Here is a 24,330-nt window from a genome sequence, read left to right on the forward strand (position 1 = left end):
TTATCAATAACAAATTTGAATATATGGAATATATATGTTATTTATCAACAAATTTGAACATATGGAATAGTTCAAATAAGCACTGGACCTATGGAGAGAAAACTATATAAAGTATGAGGTAAGTTAGCAACAACACTAAACACGTAGCTTTTGCCATTTGTCAAAGAAAAGGCATTTGAGACTCAAGTTTGCAGTAACTTTATTTTTTTAAAAAAAAATCCATGCTACGAATATGTTTTCTTCTACATCTCCACTTCCTTAAAAGTAGATAGAAACAAAGACAAAAGCTTATCTTGAAACGGGTCGGGAGTCAGGTGAACTCCGTGGTTAAGGATTTAAGGTCCACCAGCAGGCGGTCCGCACTGGGCCTCTGCAAAGCACTGGCCCTCCAGCCGCTCTCAATGATGTCCCCAAGCCTTTGTCCGGGCACAGTGTCCCTGAAGACAGCCGCACAGAGAGACGGGCGGAGGTTGTAGGCCACCACTGCGTACAGCACGTACTGACGCTCCCCGGAGTAGGGCACCTCCTTGGTGGCCATCTGCCAGAGCGTGATGGCAAAAGAGTAGATGTCGGCCTTGGGCGTGGCAGCCTCTCCTTTCAGGATCTCGGGGGCTCTGTGCGTGTATGTGCCTCCCAGGTGGTAAGGGGGACAGCACCTCTGATCTTCCAGCCTCTCCGAACAACCGAAATCACCAATCTTACAGACATCTCGCTCGCTGATCAAAATGTTCGCGGGCTTCAGGTCCAGGTGCACAATGCTTTGTGAGTGAAGGAAAAGCAGACCGTTGACGACATCTAGGGAGTACTGCAGACACTTGCCCAAACTTAACTGCTCCCCAGTGCCATGGTGGGGCGCCTCCGACTCCTCCGCAGCCAGGCCAGGAGCCCCGTAGATGACTTGGTGCAATGTGACGTCGCCGCCAAACTCCATGATGATGGTCCCTAGGCTGTTAGAGCCTGCGGGCGTGCGCGTGCTGGCAGCCACCACTCGCACGATGTTGTCATGGCGTAGCCTTGCAATGTTCAGCTCAGCCCAGAAACTCCGCTGGGATGCTCGTAGGTTCTTGGTGCACCTGTTCACTTGCTTTATGGCCACAGGGACGCCACGGTAAGTCGCCTTGTACACAGAGCCAAACCCTCCGGCTCCCAACCTCCGTAGCAAGCACACCTGCTCCCAGTCGATGGAGCACCAGGCCAGACGGCGAGGCAGCCGAGGGGCCCGAGGAGGAGTGGCCCCCAGGAAGAGCTTCCCCGTCTTCCCGGGGAGCTCCGAAGGACTGCTGCACGGCCGCGAGTCCACCGACGGGGACAACTCGCTGGCAGCAAGGCAGCGGCGCAGGACGAGAGGCGAGGGCATGGTACGCGCTCCCTAAAGAGAGCCCCAGGCCAAGGTGAGTGTAAAGATCAGGAAAAACCGCAGGAGTTCGGAAACATGAAGGACCACTCCTTCACACCACCCCATTCCTTTTTCTCCTCTTCCTTCGTCTTCTCCAAATGAGCTACATCTGCGCTTCTCGCTCAGCAAGGGTCTATCAGATGCCGGGCAGGCAGAGAGTTTTTCCTTCCACACTTAAAGTGAATTCTCGTCAAAATAAGCTCTCCTCGGATAAACAGCACTAGTTTGTCCCAAAACTCACCCTGCTTTCACAGCGATCTTTCATAGGAAGAGGCTTTTTTTTTTTTTCAACTCTGGTCCAATGCACGTTCTTGGACCAAAGAGATCACAAAAATACGATGTAATTGTTTCACACTTTGCAGGCTATAATGATTGTGAGGGTTACTCTCCAGCTGCATTAAATCACTTCCAGCAGTTATTGGCTGCAAGAGTTGAGCAAGGAACAGCAGAGGTTTGTTTAACCTGTTTCAGAGATAATTAGGTGCAACATTCATGTAGCTAACTAAATTGCAACCTTAAAGGAATCACTCCAAATAGAAACACACAGAGGTCAAAACACATACCTCCTCGATTCATCAAGGAAAAGAATTCTCTGTCTCTCCATTCAGCTTACACAGCAGATTAGCAAGACTCCTTAACGTCACATTGACTTCCTAACCATCCTTCCTTTCCACAGCAATTGGATTCACCTGGCAAACTCACACATAAGACTCGGCAGCAAATGAGCTGAAGTACTGAAGCAGAATTAGGGGAGAGGGAAAAGCAAAAGTGATTCTGAGCCATGGTCAGAGCTTTAAATAATCACAGAGATGGGGGAATTATAGAAGTGGAAAAATCTGAAAAAATAAAAATGGCACAAGAAACCATGAATTCTTTCTTTCTGGTTCTTATAACACAAATTAACATTCACATCTTTGGAAAAAAAGAACGATATTACCCCATTTGTTGAAGACACCTAATAATGTAGCATCTACATTTGTAAATACTCGAATGGTAACGTTTCCATATTTTAAAGCATCAATAAACACATAGGTGACTCAGAAACACATTTTAATGACAGTTATATGCTTCTGAAGTATACTGGTTCTGAGAAGTAAGTAAATACAAACCATTGACATAAGCAATTTGATGTCTGTGGGGTCCTAGAAAAGAAAAAGGATTTCCATTCTATGCTCCCTGTGTGGCTTAGCATGCAATCCTGTGTATAATAGTTAACCTGTTTGAGCCTCAATATTTTCATGTAGGAAACTAGGAGGGCTGGCACTGTGGCGTAGTAGGTAAAGCCACCACCTGCTTTGCCAACATCCCATATGGACACAGGTTCGAGTCCCAGCTGCTCCTCTTCCGAACCAGCTCTCTGCTATGGCTTGGGAAAGCAATAAAGGTTGGCCCAAGTCCTTGGGCCCCTGCACCTTCATAGGAGACCTGGAGGAGGCTCCTGGCTCCGGCTTCCAATTGACATGGCCATTTAGGGAGTGAACCACTGGATGGAGGACCTCTCTCTGCCTCTGCCTCTGCCTCTCTGTAACTGCCTTTCAAATAAATAAAGAAAAAAGAAAAAGAAATTAAGCTAGGGATTGGCATTTGGTACACATCCTTTGGGATGTGCTTCATCTGATACAGGAGTGCCTGAGTTCCAGTCCCCCCCTCATTTTTTTTTAAAGATTTATTTATTTGACAGGCAGAGATGCAGAGGCAGAGAGAGAGAGAGAGAGAGAAAGAGAGAGAGAGAAATATGTCTTCCATCCACCTTCCATTCACTGGTTCACTCCCCAAATGGCCGCAATGGTCAGAGCTGGGCTGATTTGAAGCCAGGAGCTTCCTCTGGGTCTCCCATGCAGGTACAGGGGCCCAAGGACCTGGATCATATTCTACTGCTTTCCCAAGCCATAGTAGAGATCTGGGTCAGAAGTGGAGCAGCCAAGACTCCAACTGGCACCCATATGGAATGCCGGCACTGCAGACGGCAGCTTCACCTGCTATGCCACAGTGCCGCCCCCCCCCCCATTCTGAACAGCAGCTTCCTGCTAATGTGCACTTTGGGAGGCAGCAGTGATGGCTCAAATTCTTGCGTCCCTGTCATCTACATGGGAGATGCAGATGACTTCAAGGTTCCTGACTTTGGTCTGGTCCAGTCCTGTTAATTGCAGGCATTTGGTGGAATGGAACCACGAATGGAAGATCTCTTTTCTCCTGTCTGCCACTATCCCTGTCTCTGTCTCTCTGCGTGTCAAATAAATAAAAATAAAATGTAAAAAGAAATTAGGATAATAATAATGATTAAAGGAATCACTATTTTGGAAAAAAAAAAGTAGAGCAATCCTGTTCAGATTAACAACAACAAAAATCTTAAAAAAATGTAACATATGGGAAGGTGGCGTGTGGCTCAGCAGATACCCATAATCCACATCAGAGTGCTAGTTTCAATTCCAGCCTCTCTGCTTCCAATCAAGCTCCTTGCTAACACATCTGGAAAATCAGCAGACAGTGGCCCAAGTATTTGGGCCCCTGCCACTCAGATGGGAGATTCAACTGGGGTTCCAGGCTCCTGACTTTGGTCTGGCCATTGTGGCCATTTGGGGAGTGAACCAGCAGATGGAAGATCTCTCTCTCCCTGTCTCTATGTTATTCTGCCATTCACATAAATTAAAAAAAATACATTAAAAAAAACTTATAAACTATGGGGAACAAGTGTGTAGCCTAATGGTTAAGCTGCATTTAAGATGTCTACGTCTGCTATGGGAGTGCCTGACTTCAGGTTCCTGCTGATGTGGACTCTGAGAGGTAGCAGAATCCTGCTACCCCTGTGTGTGACCTGGACTGACTTTCTGGCTTCCGACTTCAACCTGGCCCAGTTCTAGTGCTTTCAGGAACTTGGGGGATGAACCAGTGGGATCTCTCCTTTCCTCTCTGCCTCTCAAATATGGAATATTTTAGTACAAATGGAGTTGTGTATAAATCTATCAAACCCCAAATATTAAAGGATGGCAATGAAAACAGAAAAATTTGAGAGTAATAAAATTGTAGTTTCTAATAGATCTTTGTTGCAAAATTTGCTCAATAGCCATCACATAGTCAGAAAGTTAATTTATATCTCCAAAATTATTACAGATAAGGAGCGCTGTGAATAGTAGCAGTGTAAGAGGGACAGAGAAGTACCTTTACTCTTAAGTATTATAAATAATTGTTATTGTGTATTTTCTTTTAACAATCATGTAAACAATTAATTTTCTAAAGTTAATTTTATAATTGACACCAAAAATAAAGTATTAATGAAAATGTGGTACTTAGTGTATTCACGAACCCCAAATTCATTAGATCCATAATCTGCCAATCTGTCCAATAATATTTCATTGAATATTGAAGGGATATTATATTGAAGGGATATTATAAAAAAGGGATATTGAATATCCCTTTTATGATAGCCTTTGTTTCCTCTAAGATATTTCTCTTACTCCACAAACTGTAGTTACCTAGAAAGCAAGATTTAGCTCCCTTATGGAATTTTTTTCTCTCCAGAGAGTAGCACAATACCTAACATATAAGTTCTTATTATGTCCTTAAATTTGACTTTAATGCTGTGTTTCAAAATAATTTTATTTATTTATTTATTTATTTTTTAAAAAATATTTATTTGAATGTCAGAGTTACACAGAGAGAAGGAGAGGCAGAGAGAGAGGTCTTCCATCCACTTGTTCACTCCCCAATTTCCCCAATTGTCCACAATGGCTGGAGCTACGCCATTCCAAAGCCAGGAGTCAGGAGCTTCTTCCGGGTCTCCCATGTGGCTGCAGGGGCCCAAGGACTTGGGCCATCTTCTACTGCTTTCCCAACCCATAGCAGAGAGCTGGATCAGAAGAGGAGCAGCCAGGTCTCCAACCGGCACCCAAATGGGATGCTGGCACTGCAGGTGGCGGTCCTTAGTTATTTCAAAGTCACACAGAGAGGCAGGGGAGGTGTAGGGACAGGGGGAAGAGAGAGAAAGACACTCCCACTTACGAGTTTGCTTTCCAAATGCCCACAACAGCTGGGTTTGGGACAGGCTGGAGCCAGGCGCCTGGGAGTCTATCCTGCTCTCTCAGGTGGGTGATAGGGACCCAGCTATTGAGCCATCACCTGCTGCCTCCTAGGGTGCACACTAGCAGGAAGCTGGAATCAGAAGCAGAGCTGAGACAAATCCAGGCACTTTGATATGGAATGTGCAGGGGCCTTAACTGCTAAGCCATTCACCACCCTGATCCTACTTTCGTTACTAATATACGTGGACTGTATAACATTTTGGATCCCAGAAATATGGTAGAGAATGAGGGTAAAGAGCAAAGGCTCTGGGGCCAGCTGGCTGGGGTTTCTTTGCAGCCCAGTGCCTCAATTTTCTCAACTGCAAAGCCAGAGAAACATGCCCAGCGCAGGACTGTGGTGAAGATGAAGTTTCATCTTCTGATTTACAGTAGTCAACATGTAAAGTGCTAATTAATATTTATGAAACTTTTTTTTTTTGACAGGCAGAGTGGATAGTGAGAGAGAGAGACAGAGAGAAAGGTCTTCCTTTGCCGTTGGTTCACCCTCCAATGGCTACCGCAGCCCGTGCTTCACACTGATCCGAAGCCAGGAGCCAGAAGCTTCTCCTGGTCTCCCATGCAGGTGCAGGGCCCAAGCACTTGGGCCATCCTCCACTGCACTCCCTGGCCACAGCAGAGAGCTGGCCTGGAAGAGGGGCAACCGGGACAGAATCCGGCGCCCCGACCGGGACTAGAACCCGTGTCCCAGCACCGCAAGGCGGAGGATTAGCGAAACTCATTTTTAAAATAGTATGTATGGGTTCACACCCATAGGAAACACAAATGTGTTCGTATTGGTTTAAAAACACCCTGCCAGGACTGAAGGAACTTATTCCATTGTAAATCAAATTAATTTAAAGCTTAACTTGAGCATTTTTCTACTGTTAAATTCTGAAGTTAGATACAAAGCTCAGTGGGGTGGGCGTTTGTTCCAATGGGTAAGCCGCCTCCTGGGCTCCCCTTCTGCCTGCTAATGTGCGCCCTGAGAGGCAGCACTTGGGTGTCTCCACCCACGAGGGAGACCCAAACTTGAGTTCCACGCGCCTGGCTCAGGCTGCCCCAGCCCTGGCTGTTGTGGGTATTTAGAAAATGAACCAAGAGATGGAAGATGTCTGTCTCTCCGCCTTTCAAAAATAAACACATCGAAAAGATATAAAGCAGGCTGAGTTACTGGTACATAACCAAAAAAGTGGAGGATTCACACGAACACGATCAAACGCAATAAGCCTTTTTATGCCCTCTCCAAGCTAAGACACACCCCAAATTTGTTGCTAACAGGGTAGGGACTACCTGGACTTAGAATTGAAGCAAAGAGAGCGCGCCTGAGGGACTGTGTGCACCTCCCGAGGGAAAGGCGGTCAGGTTCTTCCCTCAAAGACTTCAGAGCACTTTCTGCTCTTAGTCGGCAGCACTATGAAGATGCCTCCCTCTCTGGTACGGAACAGGCTATGTATCATGACATATATCATCATCTGATATCTGGCAGATATCAGAGCTGACGGCCCGTTTAATCCAATTTTTTATCAAAAGGGACCAAGGAACCCTGACTGCTGGCGGGAAGGGTTTTTCCCGGGGCAGCGCGGAAGGCGGCGTGCACAGGGCGAGGTCCCCTTCCGCTGGCAGGGTGCGCACGGGGCTCCGGCTCTCGGGCTCCCGCCTTGGCTGCGCGGCGGCAGCGGCTTTATCCAGACTCCAGCAAGTCGCGCCGCTGCTGCTCCGGCAAAGCAGCACGGCCGCCGTGGCCGCCACCCCTGCGCGGCGCTCGGCTCCGCGACGCCTCGTGGCTCGGAGGTCCGTGCGCGCCTGCTGGCAAGGCGGCTCCTCGGCCTCGGGCTGCCGGGAAGCACGTGGATGGCGCCGCCCTCCTCCGAAAGCCGACCCCGGCCGCGCTGCTGCGTACACAGCGGCTTTCCCGTTTCACTCGGGGTCCTCACGTCATCTTCCAGAAGACCTCTTTCAAAGGCCAAGGGCCAGAACGGGCCTCCCAGCCACGCACAGGGCCCTCCGGCGGCGGCGGCCACGTTTGCGCGTGCGCGCCGGGCGACAGCGGCGTCACGCCGGGGGCTGCTGCAGAGAGCTCCGGTTACGACCCAGTTTCTCCCCCAGGAAGGTGGAGGAATGCGGTGCCGCGCAAGGGCGAGCCGATGGCTATTTACTAGTGCGGATCCAGGCTCGGGGCTCACTTTTGCCTCTTCGAGAACGAAAAGTTAAGATATGGAACGCTTGGCTTCACTATGAATCCTAATACCAAGACTGTGGAGTCCAACTTGAAAAACATGTCGTTGAAAGAAAATGCTCTTGCCCAAGTGGAATTGTACGATTCTTATTTTTCTGAAATAATATTGTTTTCAACGTTGTCCTTAGTAATATGATGTAGACTTGTTGCCATGCCCGGGCAGTGCACAGAGAGCTCTTCTGTGGTCTGCATAACAGGGTTGGGGCAGATTCGAGTGGGTGCAACTGGGGTTTGCGCAGGAAGTCATCTGCGCACGCTACCTGCTGCTTCTGTGCGTTTGCAGGGCACTTGGATTTCGTGTTTTCACTCTGTAAGATACGTAAATATATTTTTGCTTCTCTTCTAAATACTGTTTAACTGGACAGAATTTTAAGACAAATGTGTCTTTCAAACTGGTTTTAGACACCTTTGAATTTATTGATATCTTGGGATTTTTCTGGTTCTTGAGACCATAAAATGCTCATGGATATTTGAAAATGTGTCTGACTGAAATTTGGCCGTTTATTAATGACCTTGTCCAACTTAACCGTCGCAACTTAGGGGATCAGTCTGTTGGCGTCCTGCTTTACGCCAGGAAATGCTTTCTAACTATGTCTACAGTATTTACTAAAATCTGTATTTTTTCACCGATAAATGAGTCAAAATAATAGCATGTTTGGATGAAGGATTCAAAAGTAACATGGTCTGGGCCGGCGCCCTGGCTCACTTGGTTAATCCTCCACCTGCGGCACTGGCATCCCATATGGGCGCCGGGTTCTGGTCCCGGTTGCTCCTCTTCCAGTCCAGCTCTCTGCTCTGGCCCAGGAGGGCAGTGGAGGATGGCCCAAGTGCCTGGGCCCTGCACCCGCATGGGAGACCAGGAGGAAGCACCTGGCTCCTGGCTTCGGATTCGTGTAGCTCTGGCCCTGGCGGCCATTTGGGGGCTGAACCAATGGAAGGAAGACCTTTCTCTCTGTCTCTTTCTCTCACTGTCTAACTCTGTCGAATAAAAGAAAATTAATAAAAAAATTAATAAAAAAGTAACATGGTCTATTCAGCTAACCATCTTTATTCAACGAAACACAATACAGCAGGTTACCCTAGAGTCATAATTGACCATGGAATTCAGCCATTTCGCCCATGTATTCTGGAAAGGTGGCATTTAAATTTCAGCATTAAGTTGGCAAATTCAGTTAATTCTCTTAAGCCATTATTCCTAACTGATTTTAGCTGACAGAACTGGAAATTTATGCTTTTTTTCTGTTTAGAAAGCGTGGATTCTTACTGATATTACTAATTCAGTTCTAACATTGTGGCTCCAAATTAAGCCATTTTGATTTTATCCTCCCCCCCCCGTATCTTATACTTAAAAATTCCCCAAACAAAATTAATTAATTATTTGTCATCTGACCAAATTAGTAAAATATATCTTCAGTTATTTTTCTTCTCATACATACTACTTGCAATTAAGGATGTGTAGTCCAACTATTGTAGAATCATTCATAAGAACTCATTCTGTGGAGGCTTCATATTACCTATATCATGTATTATTAATTTGGTTTCCATTCTGAGAGATTAGCAGTATAACTAGATGGCAGTTTTCTTAGAGGGAAGTAGTTTTCAGTCAAGAGGTTTATTCTTTTGTGATACTCAAAGCCTGGAGGATGGTAGAAAACTGTCCTCAAAGTCTATCTTATGAGATTGACCAGAAGAGACAGGGAACAAAGGGAAAATCAAGCAACTTAATTTTCCAGATTCTTTATGCAAATTTCATTTAACCTTTACGTTTTGGTCTGTGTATGCTGAGGAAGTGCAGTAGTACATGCGTAGGCTTCATCTGCACTAGCTCTGGAAGGGCAACCCAATTTTGAATTTTGCTATTCAATTTCTGGTAATATTAGAATCTACATATTTCATCTATTCATTAGAATTTAATTTAGTAAATATTAAAATATTAAATTTTAAAGTATCTTCTATTTTATCTTCCTTTTATTATATATATATAATTTTCCCACCAGTACTACCAGTTTACAATGTATAAATTCAAATTACTCTCTAAATTGATTTGATCAGAATCCAGTGCCAAATCTTTATTTTCCCCATCTCTATAGAATATATATGTATATTACACTGCTTCAAAACATTCATGGAAAATGGAATTTTCAAAGTTCTTTTGGTGCAAAAATTGTGAGATTCATGTATATTTGGGGGGGTTCTTCAAGAAATTCATAGGTAATGTGTATTATTATGGAAAAACTATGCATGAATTTCAAATTTATTTACTAAAATGAACTTACCTTTTGATTACATTTCCACAGTGTTTCATGAAGTAAAAATGTATCTTATTGATGCCTCTTGTTTCACTAAGACTTTTTGTTTTTAAGTATCAACAATGCCTTTCTCTCCCCTGCTTCTGTCATCTGGCTCTATTTATAGCTTCACTTCATCTATTCTGAAATAGTAATCTATTCTGCCTTGATAGAAAATATTCTAGTTATTTCTAGGGTGTGCCTTCTTAATGGCTTGCGGATCCTAGTGTTAATACTTTGAGGTTAATCCTATTTGAGATTAAGAAGCACTCTAATCTCAAATGAGATTAAGAGGCACTTTAGAGCAAAACTCCTGGCATCCCTGGCTGGCATCTTTGCAAGCGAGACGTCAGGAGACATGTTGGAACTCCACACAAGGTGAGTTTCAGTGACTCTTGAGGCAGAGGTGGAAGAGGAACTCAATTATGAGGTGGTCGTTAGCTCATGTTAAGGTGGAGAGTCTGAAATACAGTTTTAGTGCATCATACATGGGCAGGAAATGGAGAGAGAACCTTGTGGAGGGCTTCTCCTCAAAGTTTCCTTGAGGCTTTGGCCATTTTCTCAGCAGCTTGTGTCAGAACTTCACCTTGCCATGTATCCCATGAATCAATCTGGTTAGCATGGTGATTCCCCTCGTTTTTGTTTAGATGTTCAGAGTATCGTTCTTGTTTGTTTGACAGGCAGAGTGGACAGTGAGAGAGACAGAGAGAAAGGTCTTCCTTTTGCCGTTGGTTCACCCTCCAATGGCCGCCGCGGCCGGCGCGCTGTGGCCTGTGCATCGCACTGATCCAAAGCCAGGAGCCAGGTTCTTCTCCTGGTCTCCCATGGGGTGCAGGGCCCAAGCACTTGGGCCATCCTCCACTGCACTCCCGGGCCATAGCAGAGAGCTGGCCTGGAAGAGGGGCAACTGGGACAGAATCCGGCGCCCCGACCAGGACTAGAACCCGGTGTGGCGGTGCCGCAAGGAGGAGGATTAGCCTGGTGAGCCGCGGCGCCGGCAGGGTATCGTTCTTGATCCATAAACGGGAAATTAAAATTTGGTATCATCCCTAGCATTCTCATTGCAAATTTTGCAGACTATTCACTCTAACTTTCCAGCACAGATGGGTGAACACTGGAAATGCCCTCCTTACATTTAGATACAATGGTGCCCATAGCGGATTTGTCTTTTTAGACAAAAAGATTTAATTTCAGATTCCTATGTGAGACTAGAGTCTTCTGCACTAAACAGAGTTGAATCTAAATGTAGCAACCCAGCACAGCTAAGGGATAGTTAGGAACAGAAGTCAAAAGGAAGACAAGACATTAAGCTCAAACTCATTCTGCAGCTCTTTTGCTGAGCTCAGTTACCTGTTGCTCCATTCTCTTGGAATTCCTTGCCAAATTCTGTGGAAATAAAGATCATTATTTCAGACTTTCAGACTCTTTTTTTTGCTGCTAATCTGTATCCAGAAAGATGAAATAAAGAAATGTGCTTGTAACATCCACCAGTGGCTGAACTCTCCAGTCTTCCAGGAATCTTCAAGTTTTATTTACTGTTGTAATGTTCCTTTTTGTGTAACACAACTAGGGAACTTAACCACTTCAGCAGCCCATTTACTGGGCAACCCAGAACAGTGCTGGGTATGACTCCTCTGTATGTGCAGGGTGGGAAGGGGCATCTGTGTCCTAGAGGAGAAGTGTGTGCTCCTGAGAAGGATGCATAGAATCTTCATCAAACCACGGATGTGAGTCCCAGCTCAGGCCACCAGCAGATACTTACTAAGCCATTCCCCTTTATTCGTATGCATGGATTTCAAAACTATTTCTCACCCAAATAAACTCGTCTTTTAATGCTCTTTATCCATGAACTTTCTGAAGTCCCCTCATATTCACAGAAATGGTTTGATTTAGGCTTTTGTATTTATTAGATCACAACAGTGTAATTTTTAACTATTCATAGGACAATTAGCTGGAGGCTGATTTGGAGTTTATATTCCATAGGTATATCCCAATGATTTACCAATTTCCAAAACAGAACAATGTGCTCCCTTCTACAATTGAGTATAATCTCATACAACCCAGTTCTTGTGCACAGGAGCGTCTAATTATATTAACAGTTGTTACTAATAATTTGACTTCATATTAGCCCTCACATACAGCCCAACTCTACAATTTTTTCCCAGATGACCCCCCAGGAGATAACAGTTATTTTGTAGCCTGTATCGTTTTTCCACCAAAAGATACAGAACTACAGAACTAAGTTGGCAGTACATTAGCAAGACTGTTGAACCAGGTGAAGCAGAACTGTGACTCTAGCTTTGAAGCGCAGCAGGTGTAAGAGGAAGCAGGGTCAAGTTCCATTTGAGCAGATATAAAATTACTAAAGGCATCATTTTGATGACTTGAGACTTCAGGTTGTATTGTCTCTTGTTTAATTCTGTTTCCTGTGCTTTTTTTTTTTTTTTTTTTTTTTTTTTTTTTTTTTTTTTTGACAGGCAGAGTGGATAGTGAGAGAGAGAGACAGAGAGAAAGGTCTTCCTTTGCCATTGGTTCACCCTCCAATGGCCGCCGCGGCTGGCGCGCTGCGGCCGCGCACTGCGCTGATCCGATGGCAGGAGCCAGGTGCTTCTCCTGGTCTCCCATGGGGTGCAGGGCCCAAGCACCTGGGCCATCCTCCACTGCACTCCCTGGCCACAGCAGAGGGCTGGCCTGGAAGAGGGGCAACCGGGACAGAATCCGGCGCCCTGACCGGGACTAGAACCCGGTGTGGCGGCGCCACTAGGCGGAGGATTAGCCTAGTGAGCCGTGGCGCCGGCCAGTTTCCTGTGCTTTAACTTACACTTTCCTACTCCTTGGTTTATTTTTTGCACAACTGGTCTACATCCTGTTCTCCATGTTTGTATCACCTTAAATCAACATGTTATTAGTTCAATGGGCAATTATAAGATTTGGATGTAGTTTAGGCCTTTAGTTTAAGTTCCATTGTACTATATTTTGACATCAAGCTAGGGAATATATACATCAAATTATTATTGATTATCAATGATGTTAACAGAGAGAAAGGGGATTGTATTTTTTATAAAAAATTTTTTTTTTACTTACTTTGAAAGTCAGAGTTACACAGAGAGAGAAGGAGAGGCAGAGAGAAAGAGAGGTCTTCCATCCGCTAGTTCACTCCCCAGTTGGCCGTAATGGCCAGAGCTTTGCTGATCCCAAGCCAGGAGCTTCCTCTGGGTTCCCCATGCGGTGCAGGAGCCTGAGGGCTTGGGCCATCTTCTGCTTTCCCATGCCATAGCAGAGACCTGGATCAGAAGTGGAGTATCTAGGTCTCAAACTGGTGTCCATATGGGAAGCCGGCACTGCAGGCAGCAACTTTACCTGCTACGCCACAGTGCTCGCCCCAGGGATTGTATTATCTTGACCTGTGAGAGTATAAAAAACCTAGGAGAATTTAGGATAATCCTTAAAAATTTTTTTCCCACTTATTTGAGAGGCAGAGAGACAGCACACTTCCATCTACTGGTTCACACCTCAAATGTCCCCAGTGGCTAGGACTGTGCCAGCCTGAAGCTGGGAACCAGAAGTTCAATCCAGGTCTCCCATGTGGGTGGCAGGAACCCAATTACTTTGGTCATCACTGCTACTTCCCAGGATCTGTATTAGCAGGAAGCTGGAGTCAGGATCCATGGGTGGGTATTGAACCCAGGGACTCCAATATGGGATGCAGATATCTTGACTGATTTCACCACTAGACCAAATGCCCTTCCCTAAGATAAACTTTTTTTTTTTTTTTTTTTTTTGACAGGCAGAGTGGACAGTGAAAGAGAGAGACAGAGAGAAAGGTCTTCCTTTGCCATTGGTTCTCCCTACAATGGCCGCCACAGCCGGCGCACCGCGCTGATCCGATGGCAGGAACCAGGTACTTCTGGTCTCCCATGGGGTGCAGGGCCCAAGGACTTGGGCCATCCTCCACTGCACTCCCTGGTCACAGCAGAGAGCTGGCCCGGAAGAGGGGCAACTGGGACAGAATCCGGTGCCCCGACCGGGACTAGAACCCGGTGTGCCGGCGCCGCAAGGCGGAGGATTAGCCTAGTGAGCCACGGCGCTGGCAGAAGATAAACTTTTGATATGGAAACAAAATAAGGTATAGCATTGGCACAGCAGGAACAGCCTCATTCAATTTAATCTCCAGCCAACCATTGTATTTGTTAGGATTCTTAGATTTGAGGAAGTTAACAAACTTAAGCAACAAGAAATTTATTGGAAAGATTTTGCAGGTTCACAGACTCAAGGGGAACCTGAAGAACCATGCTCGGAAGTGGGTGAGAAGCAAGATGTTTCTAGAGAACCAGGAAGCAGGAACCACTCTCTTAGTCCAGGCAGAAAGGTGTGGCCAGGAGAGCACCACTGCACTGAATGTCTCTGAGCCACTTATTTTTCTCTCTTCGAAAGAAGCAACCCACAGCCAAATCTGTTTACTTTTGGACCCCTTGGTTGTACCAGAATGGAGAAAAAGAGTACAGGGCTCTTTGGCCTCCCCTGTGAGAGGTAGGCCCTTGGATATACTGTTTCAACAAGAGCATGAACGGTTGAGAAGTAATTTCTCAAATGCAAATAAAAAACTGCATATTGTGCAGCCAAAGGTGACAAATGTCTTCTACATTCACCAGGGGATTTTTTTCTGGCAAAGATTAGGGCAACAGGCAGAGTGAAGGCCTAGACTATCCCAGAGTATCATACGTATTCATAAACTCAGCTATGATGCCTTTCAGTACTACGGGACCCTTGTATTATTCGGGTTGGGGTAAGGGATTCCAGAGACTCAAGTTTTGCACGATCTAGTAATATTCCCCTTCAAAATATGCTCCGCATCCATTCAATGATGTTTTTCTTCCTCAGGATCATCATAAATCAATTCTGATGCTGTTTTGGGGAAAGGGAAAGCTATCACAGGGTAATTCACCAGGCCTGTCTGGCCCACTTGGAGTGTTGGCATAATACAGTCATTTTGGACACTGAATTTTCCATACATTCCAGGGGTGAAAAGGAGCTCTTTTCATTTATTTGGATCTCCAAACTGGCTAATAATCTTATTCTCTTTCTCTTCTCCATAATGATTGATTCAATTAGTTTCAGTTGCAGGAATTTTCCAGAGCAGTGGGGTCGTAATGAGCAAAGCTGCCACCTGCAGCACCGACATCCCATATGGAGACTGGTTAATTCTCAATTGCTCTACTTCCAGTCCAGCTCTCTGCTAATGTGCCTGGGAAAACAACTGAAGATAGCCCGAGTATGGGGGCCCCGGCACACCCATGGGAGACCCAGAATAAGATCCTGGCTCCTGGCTTTGGATCAACCCAACTCTGGCCATTGCAGCCGTTTGGGGAGTGAACCAGTGGATGGAAGACCTCTCTCTACCTCTCTTTCTCCCTATCTCTCTGTAACTCTGCCTTTCAAATAAATACATAAATCTTGAATAACACTTTTAAAAAGTTAAAAAAGAAACAATGCCTCTTTTTAGGTGCATGCTTGCTTGAGGGTGATGTGAATCAGAACGATGACATGGTGAGAGATGGAGACTTTTTTTTTTTTTTTTTTTGGACAGGCAGAGTTAGTGAGAGAGAGAGACAGAGAGAAAGGTCTTCCTTCCATTGGTTCACCCCCCAAATGGCTGCTATGGCCAGCACGCTGCGCCGATCCGAAGCCGGGAGCCAGGTGCTTCCTCCTGGTCTCCCATGCAGGTGCAGGGCCCAAGCACTTGGGCCATCCTCCACTGGCCTCCTGGGCCACAGCAGAGAGCTGGACTGGAAGAGGAGCAACTGGGACAGAACCCAACGCCCTGACCAGGACTAGAAACCAGGGTGCTGACGCCACAGGCAGAGGATTAGCCAGGTGAGCCGCAGCGCCAGCAGAGATGGAGACCTTTTTAAACAGTGTTTGAACTCTTAGGACTAATTTTGCATGAAGCTAGATCTTCTCATGGACACAGATGTCCATGAGACACATCTGTGTTTACTGTGATCCAGTAAACAATTACCTTTGGGGAAACGGTGCATGTGAGGCAGTCCTGATAGTGATTGAGATAGAATTGCCCCATATTTTGATGAGATGGCAGCCACTCTGATCACCATCTCTCTTCCTCACCTAGTTCTTCCTGTCGAGTGGCAACTACTTTCAACCTTTTAGCTGCATATCTGGGAATTTACCTCCTATTTTGTCATACATATCTGTGGTGCTCCCATTCCAAAGTGGCTGATAACTCTAGGCTACTGCATAGCTGTCATATTGACTTTTCCATATACTTCTATTGGAATTCTTTTCTCATCTCTCTTGGTTTGGGTTCACTTTTTCCTAAGTTCTAGGCTTTCATCTTATGTGGTCTATTATTTTCATGGGACACATCTTCCAGTAGCTTCCTGGGAAAAGGAGCATCGAAGGCAATTTATCTTGGATAACTATGGCTGACAGTGTACTTCAATCTGAGATTTGGTGCAAATTGTATATTGAAGTTAATTTCCCATGACAATTTTAAGAGTATCTGTTAAAAAGCCTAAAGCTTCTTTCCTGGTACTTTTCATATAACCATCTTTTCTTTGTGGTAGTTTTTATCATATTCTCTGAATTTTATATTGATTATTTCATAACAAATTACCCCAACTTTTAAAAAATTTTTATTGAAAGACAGTTACAGAGAGAGGCAGAGCCAGAGAGAGGGGTCCTCCATCTGCTGGTTCACTCCCCAGATGGCCTCAATGGCCGGAGCTGCGTCGATCCGAAACCAGGAGCCAGGAGTCTCTTCTGGGTCTCCCACGTGGGTGTAGGGGCCAAGGACTTGGGCCTTCCTCCACTGCCCTCCCAGGCCACAGCAGAGAGCTGGATCGGAAAAGGAGCAGCCGAGACTAGAGCCGGCGCCCATATGGGATGCCGGCGCTTCAGGCCAGGGCTTTAACCCACTGCGCCACAGCACTGGCCCCTACCCTAACTTTTTAATGAAATAGTTTTGCCTCAATTATTTCATTACAGCAATGAACTTAGTGAGGTTATTATTCTATAGCTTTTATGTAGTCAGGAATCTAAGTGCAGTTAGCTGGGTGTATTGACTCAGGGGCTCTCACAATATTATAATTAAATTTTTGGCTGGGGCTTCCATGAGATTTGTTATAATGAACATACAGATACTCTTCAATTTGCCATGGAGGTCAATTTTGATAAAACTTACTGTAAGTTGAAAGTATCATGGCTAAAAGGCATTGAATACACCTAACCTACAGAACACTCTAGTTCAGCAACACAGTGAACTGTAGAGAGAGTCTCAGACCACACAGCACTAGCCCAGGAAAAAGCCCAAATTCAAAATTCCAAGTGCAGTTTCTCCTGAATACATATTGCTTTCACGTCATCATAAAGTCAACAGCCATCATACACTATGGACCATCTGATTTTCTTCTGCCTTCATTAGAGTTGCCTCAGAAACCATGCAAGCTAGAAGGTAATAGACCTGCTGAAAGAGATCAAATAAGCAACAACATGCTATTCTTTATCTAGCAAAATATTACTCAAAATGAAGATGAAATAGATTTTTTCAGGCAAACAAAAGCTGAGTTTGTTGCCACAGACCACAATCAAAATATTAAGAGAAGTCCATTTAAAAAAAAAAAAAACAGGAAAATGATACTAGAGGGAAACTTGGGAATACATGAAATCATAAAGAATATTACAAATGGTAAATATGTAGCAAAAAGAAAGATTTTTCCAATCTTAAAAATTTTCTTCAGAACAATTGAATATTTAAATTAATAGTAACACTAACAATAACAAAAAAGCATTTTGGGGCTTAGAACATTTGTAGAAAGCATGACAACAATGGCACCAAAAAGAAGAAGAGGAATTGGAGGCCTTTTGTTGTGAGGTTCACTTCATAGTAGAAATGGTATAATAGTATATAAGGGTAGACTATGGTAAGATATTGAAACTTTAGAGGAACCACGAAAACAGCAAAAGTGGTATAGCTAATCAACCCATAGAAGATTCTTTTAAAAATGTAAAAGGCAGTAAAAAAAGTAATAAAATACCTATATGCCAAATAGTAAGCAAATTGTTAGACGATGTAATTAAACTCTAATCCATCAATATTAAATCTAGTGCCACCTTGCCCAAGGACACACCCTGATTTTTAATTCACAAGATTTTCTTACCTGGTATCCACCCGTTAGTAGTAACTGCAAGGTATCATAGTGCTTGCATTCAAGCATCCCTTACTTTACTTAATAATGGCCTGAAAGTATATGAGTAATGATGCTGGTGATGCAGGTATGCCAATGAGAAGACATAAAGTGCATCCTCTAAGTGGAAAGGTCTAAGTTCTTAACTTAAGGAAAAAAACCCAATCATATGCTGAGGTTACTAAGATATATGGTAGGACTATATCTATTTGGGCCGGCACTGTGGCATAATAAGCCTCTGCCTGCGGTGCCAGCATCCCATTTAGGTTCACATCCTAGCTGCTCCTCTCCTGATCCAGCTCTCTGCTGATGGCCTGGGAAAGCACTGGAAGATGGCCCAAGTGCTTGGGCTCCTGCACCTGCATGGGAGACTCAGAGAAAGCTCCTGGATCCTGCTTTGAGATTAGTGCAGCTCCAGCTGTTGCAGCCATTTGGGGAGTGAACCAGAGGATGGAAGTCCTTTCTCTCTGTGTAACCCTACCTCTCTTAAAAAAAATAATAAATCTATTAATGAATTATGAAGAAGGAAAAAGAAATTTTTGCTTAAGGGTGATTCTGCTGAAAGGCTATACTATTCTTGACTTTTAAATGAGACATGTGTTTTGGGCCCAGCGCTGTGGCCCAGTGGGTAAAGCTGCCGCCTGCAGTGCCGGCATCCCATATGGGCACCAGTCCAAGTGGCTGCTCCACTTCCAATCCAGCTCTCTGCTATGGCCTGGGAAAACAGTAGAAGATGGCCAAAGTCCTACACTCATGCGGGAGACCTGGAAGAAGCTCTTGACTCCTGGCTTCGGATCGGCACAGCTCTGGCTGTTGTGGCCAACTGGGGAGTGAACCAGTGGATGGAAGACCTCTCTCTCTCTCTCTCTCTCTCTCTCTCTCTCTCTCTCTCTTTCTGCCTCTCCTTCTCTCTCTGTGTAACTCTGACTCCTAAATAAATAAATCTTTAAAAAAATGAGACATGTATAAAAGGATTTGTATTATAATCTGTGCATGAAATAATCACACAAGATATTTAGATTCACTATAAAACATCTTGAGACCATGAGAGATGCTAACCAAAAAAAAAAAAAAAGTCAATACCTTGAGGTTAGCAGAAGACTCTGGGTCCCTGAGCATACAGTTGAGCCAATGAATAAACCAAATCTGGATCCACACAATCTGTTACATAAGGTAATACGTCTATTTTGAGCTTGATTTCTTAAAAAAAAATCTCGTGAGTTCTGCTAAGGCATCTCAAATTGCAAAATTTCTGGCTACAGTGCTTCACCATTGGCCTCGCTGCACTTCATCTCCTAGATATTATTTCATCTCACATCATCACAAGAAGAACTGTACAGCCAATAAGATATATTGATATAGACAGAAAGCACATTCACATACCTTTTATTATAGTATGTTTTTGTTTGTTTTTGTTTTCGACAGGCAGAGTTATAGACAGTGAGAGAGAGAGAGAAACAGAGAGAAAGATCTTCCTTCCGTTGGTTCACCCCCAAATGGCTGCTACGGCCAGGAGCCAGGTGCTTCTTCCTGGTCTCCCATGAGGGTGCAGGGTACAAGCACTTGGGCCATCCTCCACTGCCTTCCCGGGCCACAGCAGAGAGCTGGACTGGAAAAGGAGCAACCGGGACAGAATCCGGAGTCCCGACCAGGACTAGAACCTAGGGTTGCCAGCGCCACAGGCAGAGGATTAGCCTAGTGAGCCGTGGCGCCGGCCTTATTATAGTATATTTTTTATAATTGTTCTATTTGCTATTAGTTGTTACTATGGATTAAATATCTCCCAAATACTTGTGCGTTCAAATGTAAGGTATTAAGGGGGTGGACACTTGAACTGATGGTTTAGAGCTGGGGACTTTGGGAAATGATTATGACTAGATAAAGGCATTTGAGTAGAACCCTTATGACTGAATTCTGGGGACAGAGAGAGAGAGAAAGAGAAAGAGAGATACACACTTAGAGTCTCTTGCTACTTGATATTGTATTGCATTAGGACTTTGCTAGTAAGAAGGTCATCACCAGATAAGGTCCCCAGGTCTTGTATATCCAGAACTGTAGACCAAAATAATTTAAATAAGCTTCTTTTTGTTTTTAAAATAAAGTTGTCTTGGGCTGGCATCGTGGCTCACTTGGTTAATCCTCCGCCTGCGACACTGGCATCCCACATGGGTGCTGGGTTCTAGTCCCGGTGGCTCCTGTTCCAGTACAGCTCTCTGCTGCGGCCTGGGAGGGCAGTGGAGGATGGCCCAGGTGCTTGGGCCCCTGCACTCGCATGAGAGACCAGGCAGAAGCACCTGGCTCTTGGCTTCAGATTAGCACAGCACTGGCTGTAGCGGCCATTTGGGGAGTAAACCAATGGGAGGAAGACTTTTCTCTCTCTCTCTCTCTCTCTCTCTCTCTCTCTCTCTCTAACTCTACCTGTCAAAAAAAAAAGTTGTCTTGCCTTAATTATTTCATTACAGCAATGAAAAACTGATGAATACATAAAATAGGTGATGAAGGTGGGACCATTACTATAACTGTACCTGAAGATGTGGAGGCAGTTTTAGAACTGGACTTCCAGTTGAGAAATATCTCTCCTGAACATAAATGCAAAATTTTTTAAACTATGAGCAAATTCACTGCAGACATATATACAAAAGAGACTGCCTCATGATCAAGCGGGGTTTATTCCAGGAACACAAGGTTGATTTAACTATAAAAAGACAACAAATTAAGTCACTAACTTACATGAATAAAAGAGACAAACTATATTGTTATTTTAATAAATGCCCCTAAATCATGTGATGGCACTTAAACCCATCTATGGTATCTCATCTAAAGGGAATTTCCTTTTAGGGACATCAACAATCATTAGGAGCTAGCATCACAACAGTAAATGACTACAGTTTTTTCACCCAAAGATTGAGAACAAGGCAAGTATGTTCATTCTCAGCCCTTATACCAACATTATGCAAGTCCTAGGTACTGCAAAATAAGGCAAGAAAAAGAAAAAGAAACACAGAGATTGGAAAGCTGAAAGTTAAAATATCTCAATTCTTAGACAAAATGATCATGCCTGTAGTCAATCCTAAGAAATCTAAAAAAAAAAAAATCTTGGAATAACAAATGAATCTATCCAGGTGTCCGGGTAGGTCAATATATGAGCAATTAATTTACAGCAGCATCAAAATCAACCAATAGGGATTAGTTTGGCATAATATGCATGCTGACCTAAATAACTGAAGAGATTTACCTTGTTCATTGATTAGAAAATTAAATACTAAGATGTCAGTTGTTACTTGTGTTTTTATACAGATTCATTGCAGTACTAATCAAATTCCCAGCAGTGGTTTCTAGAAACAGACGATCTGATTTATCTAAGGAAACGTAAAGGGTCTAGAATAGCCAATATAACTTTGAAAGAGAATGACAAAGTTGGACAACTAACATTAGCTAAGACTTATTATAAAGTAAAGTGATCCTGACAGTGTGGAACTGCTCTAAGAGTGGACATACAGATTAAGGGAACATAAAAATCAGCTCAGAAAAAGATATCCATATGACTATTTGATTTTTTTTGACAAAGTAGACAATTCAAATATGGAAAAGTAAATAAAAAAAACATTTATTTAATTTGTTTGAAAGGCAGACAGAGAGAAATCCCCCATCCCTAAATGCTCACAGCAACTGGGCCTGGGCCAGGCCATACCAGAAACTGGGAGCTCTATCTGGATCTCCTAAGTGAGTTGCAGGCACCCAAATCCGTGAACCATTACCTGCTGCCTCCAAGGAGTGCACTGACTGGATTAGAAGTTGAGCTGCAAGTTGAACCAGGCACTCTAACACGGGACGCAGAGATTCCAAGCTCTGCTAGTTTACTCCCCAAATGGCCACAAAGGCCAAAGCTGGGCCAACTGGAAGCCAGGAGCCAGGAGTTTCCTCCAGATTTCCCATGCAGGTACAAGGGCCCAAGAACTTGGGCCATCCTCCACTGCTCTCCCAGATCATAGCAGAGAGCGGGATCGGAAGTGGAGCAGCTGGGACTTGAACTGGCACACATATGGGATGTCGGCACTGCAGGCAGCGGCTTTACCCACTACACCACAGCTTTGGCCCCCCAGACAGCATCTTAAGTAGTGTGTAAACACCTGCTCCGAGGATGTCTCTTGAAAATGATACTGAAACTACCAGACAGCCACATGGAAAAAAAAATAACTTTGACCCTTATCTTACACCATCCACAAAATCAAATAAAAACTCAATCATTGACTTCAACATAACACACTAAAACTATAAAACTTTCATAAGAAAAACATAGGATAAAATCTTCACAGTTTTAGGATAGGCAACGACCTCCGGGATTGGACTTGTCAGGAATCAATTCCAAAGACACCACTAAAAAATTAAAAAGTAAGAAACAATGTGAAAAAAGACATTTGCAGTACATAGTCTGATATCCCTTTAGCTGCAGGAGGTGAATGTCTCTACATATGCTAATAAGGAGGCCCTCTGATCTTCACATTTAGCTTATTGCTGATCACTTCCAGATTTTCTTCATCTTTTGTCACAGTCTACTGCATTTAGCAATAGCAACCCAATTTCACTATTTAGTTACTATTTCCCCTATAGTTTTCCAGTGCCTGGCAGGATACCTAGAGCTATCTTGTCCCGAGTCATCACAGGTGACAGTGTTGATAATTGCTCTGCTCCCTTGCCCCAGAATGCCTCTGCTCCATCTTTTAGCAAAGTCCTCACCATTGGCATTGAGGGCTGACACAGCCCCCAGTGGACCATCTCAGCACTGGCACAGCTGCAGCAGGCTGGATTCCCTCAGAAACAGCTGTGTGGGCGTTGACTGGGGAGTGTGGTTGAGATGACACTGTGGAAGGGAAGAGAGGAAAGGAAGGAGGATTGGGCAGACAAGGAAGTTGGGCTGTGAGGCAGTCTTACTCAAGGCCTCTGCTGACCCAGTGGAGAGCACTGGAGATGGGATGGCCCTTCCAAAGTGTCCTGAGCTGAGGCCAGGGGAGTGGGAATTTGCTTACTTACACTGACTTGTCTTTGAACGAGGACTGCCCCTGCAGAAGGAGGTGTCATCTTGGGCAAGGCAGCTCTTCTCTGCTGAAGCTCTCTAAGGAAGCTGATTGCAGGGCACTGCCTGCCAGCAGGACTCCAGGATCTAGGTAAGAAGTGCTGAGCCTGGGAAAGAGGTCTGGGCAGTGTACTGCAGTGTCCCCAGACACCCTGTGTGACACATGTTCTTTCATCCTGGTTGTTGAGTCATCTCGCCAGGTCTTCTGGAAGCAGAGGGATTCATGGGCAGCTTTTGGCTGCTGAGTCTCTGAATTCTGATCCTTCATCCATCCAAAGCGTTATGGGGTCCATAGAGTCTTTATAACTAAGCACGTGTCTTGAAGACACTGTCGCTCCCCCTCTTCACGGAGGAACGACACAGGACCCTGCGCTGTTCTTTTGTCTGCTCGGCCCTCCCCGGGTTTGCTGCTGGTTCTTCCTGGGTTGGCTACCGACCCTTCCACCTCCGTGGAAGGGCAGTTCCCCCTGCCACTTTCCCCACTTCTGCGGGGGAGCGGCACACCGCCGGCCAGCTCTCTCGGGGGCTGCTCAGGTGTTCCCTTTAGATGTTCCTGGTGCATGTTGTCTCCTCCTTTATAGTCCTCTTCCACCAATCCCAACTCTGCTACCCACACACCGAGTACGCTGCTCTCCTCCAATCAGGAGCAGCTCCTGCAGCTTGTCAAGTTGGTGAGAGGCAGCTGCGTAGAAGCTCCTCTCCCAGCGCCATATTGTGGGAGAGCAGATGTATAGAATAAGTCTTAATTCCAGTAACAGTCTAGTCCGAGTTGCTCCCCACAGACACTAATTCATTGTATGAAGTTTTTGTCTTCTATCCTTTAACATGCATATTTCCATCATAATTTTTTTCGAGGAGTGGGATGGTTGGGACATATGGTAGGTCTATATCCAGATTTTTGAGGTATCCCCATATTGTCTTCCATAGTGCCTTTACCTGTTGCATTCCCACCAACAGTGGATCAGGGTACCTTTTTCCCTACATATTCACCACCATTTGCTGTTTGTTGATTTCTATATGAAAGCCATTCTAACTGGGGTGAGGTGAAACCTCATTGTGGTTTTGATTTGCATT

At 44.7% G+C, this 24,330-nt stretch overlaps 1 protein-coding gene and 1 long non-coding RNA gene across 2 annotated transcripts; both read right to left on the bottom strand.

The window, feature by feature from the left end:
* Positions 1-216: 216 nt before the first annotated feature.
* MOS (MOS proto-oncogene, serine/threonine kinase) lies at positions 217-1,809 on the bottom strand. Its single transcript, XM_002710483.4, has one exon. It carries the CDS (start codon positions 1,355-1,357, stop codon positions 311-313), a length of 1,047 nt encoding a protein of 348 aa, XP_002710529.1. The 5' UTR covers positions 1,358-1,809; the 3' UTR covers positions 217-310.
* A 14,819-nt stretch (positions 1,810-16,628) lies between these two features.
* LOC149126203 (uncharacterized) lies at positions 16,629-23,835 on the bottom strand. The gene is made up of 3 exons (XR_016234919.1): positions 23,214-23,835; positions 22,920-23,043; positions 16,629-16,833 (listed from the first exon to the last, which is right to left on the bottom strand). It is a non-coding gene; the product is annotated as an uncharacterized LOC149126203 (long non-coding RNA).
* Positions 23,836-24,330: the final 495 nt, after the last annotated feature.

Source organism: Oryctolagus cuniculus, chromosome 6 (assembly GCF_051225735.1).
Source record: "Oryctolagus cuniculus isolate XC-2025 breed Fujian yellow rabbit chromosome 6, ASM5122573v1, whole genome shotgun sequence".
NCBI classification, from domain to species: domain Eukaryota; kingdom Metazoa; phylum Chordata; class Mammalia; order Lagomorpha; family Leporidae; genus Oryctolagus; species Oryctolagus cuniculus.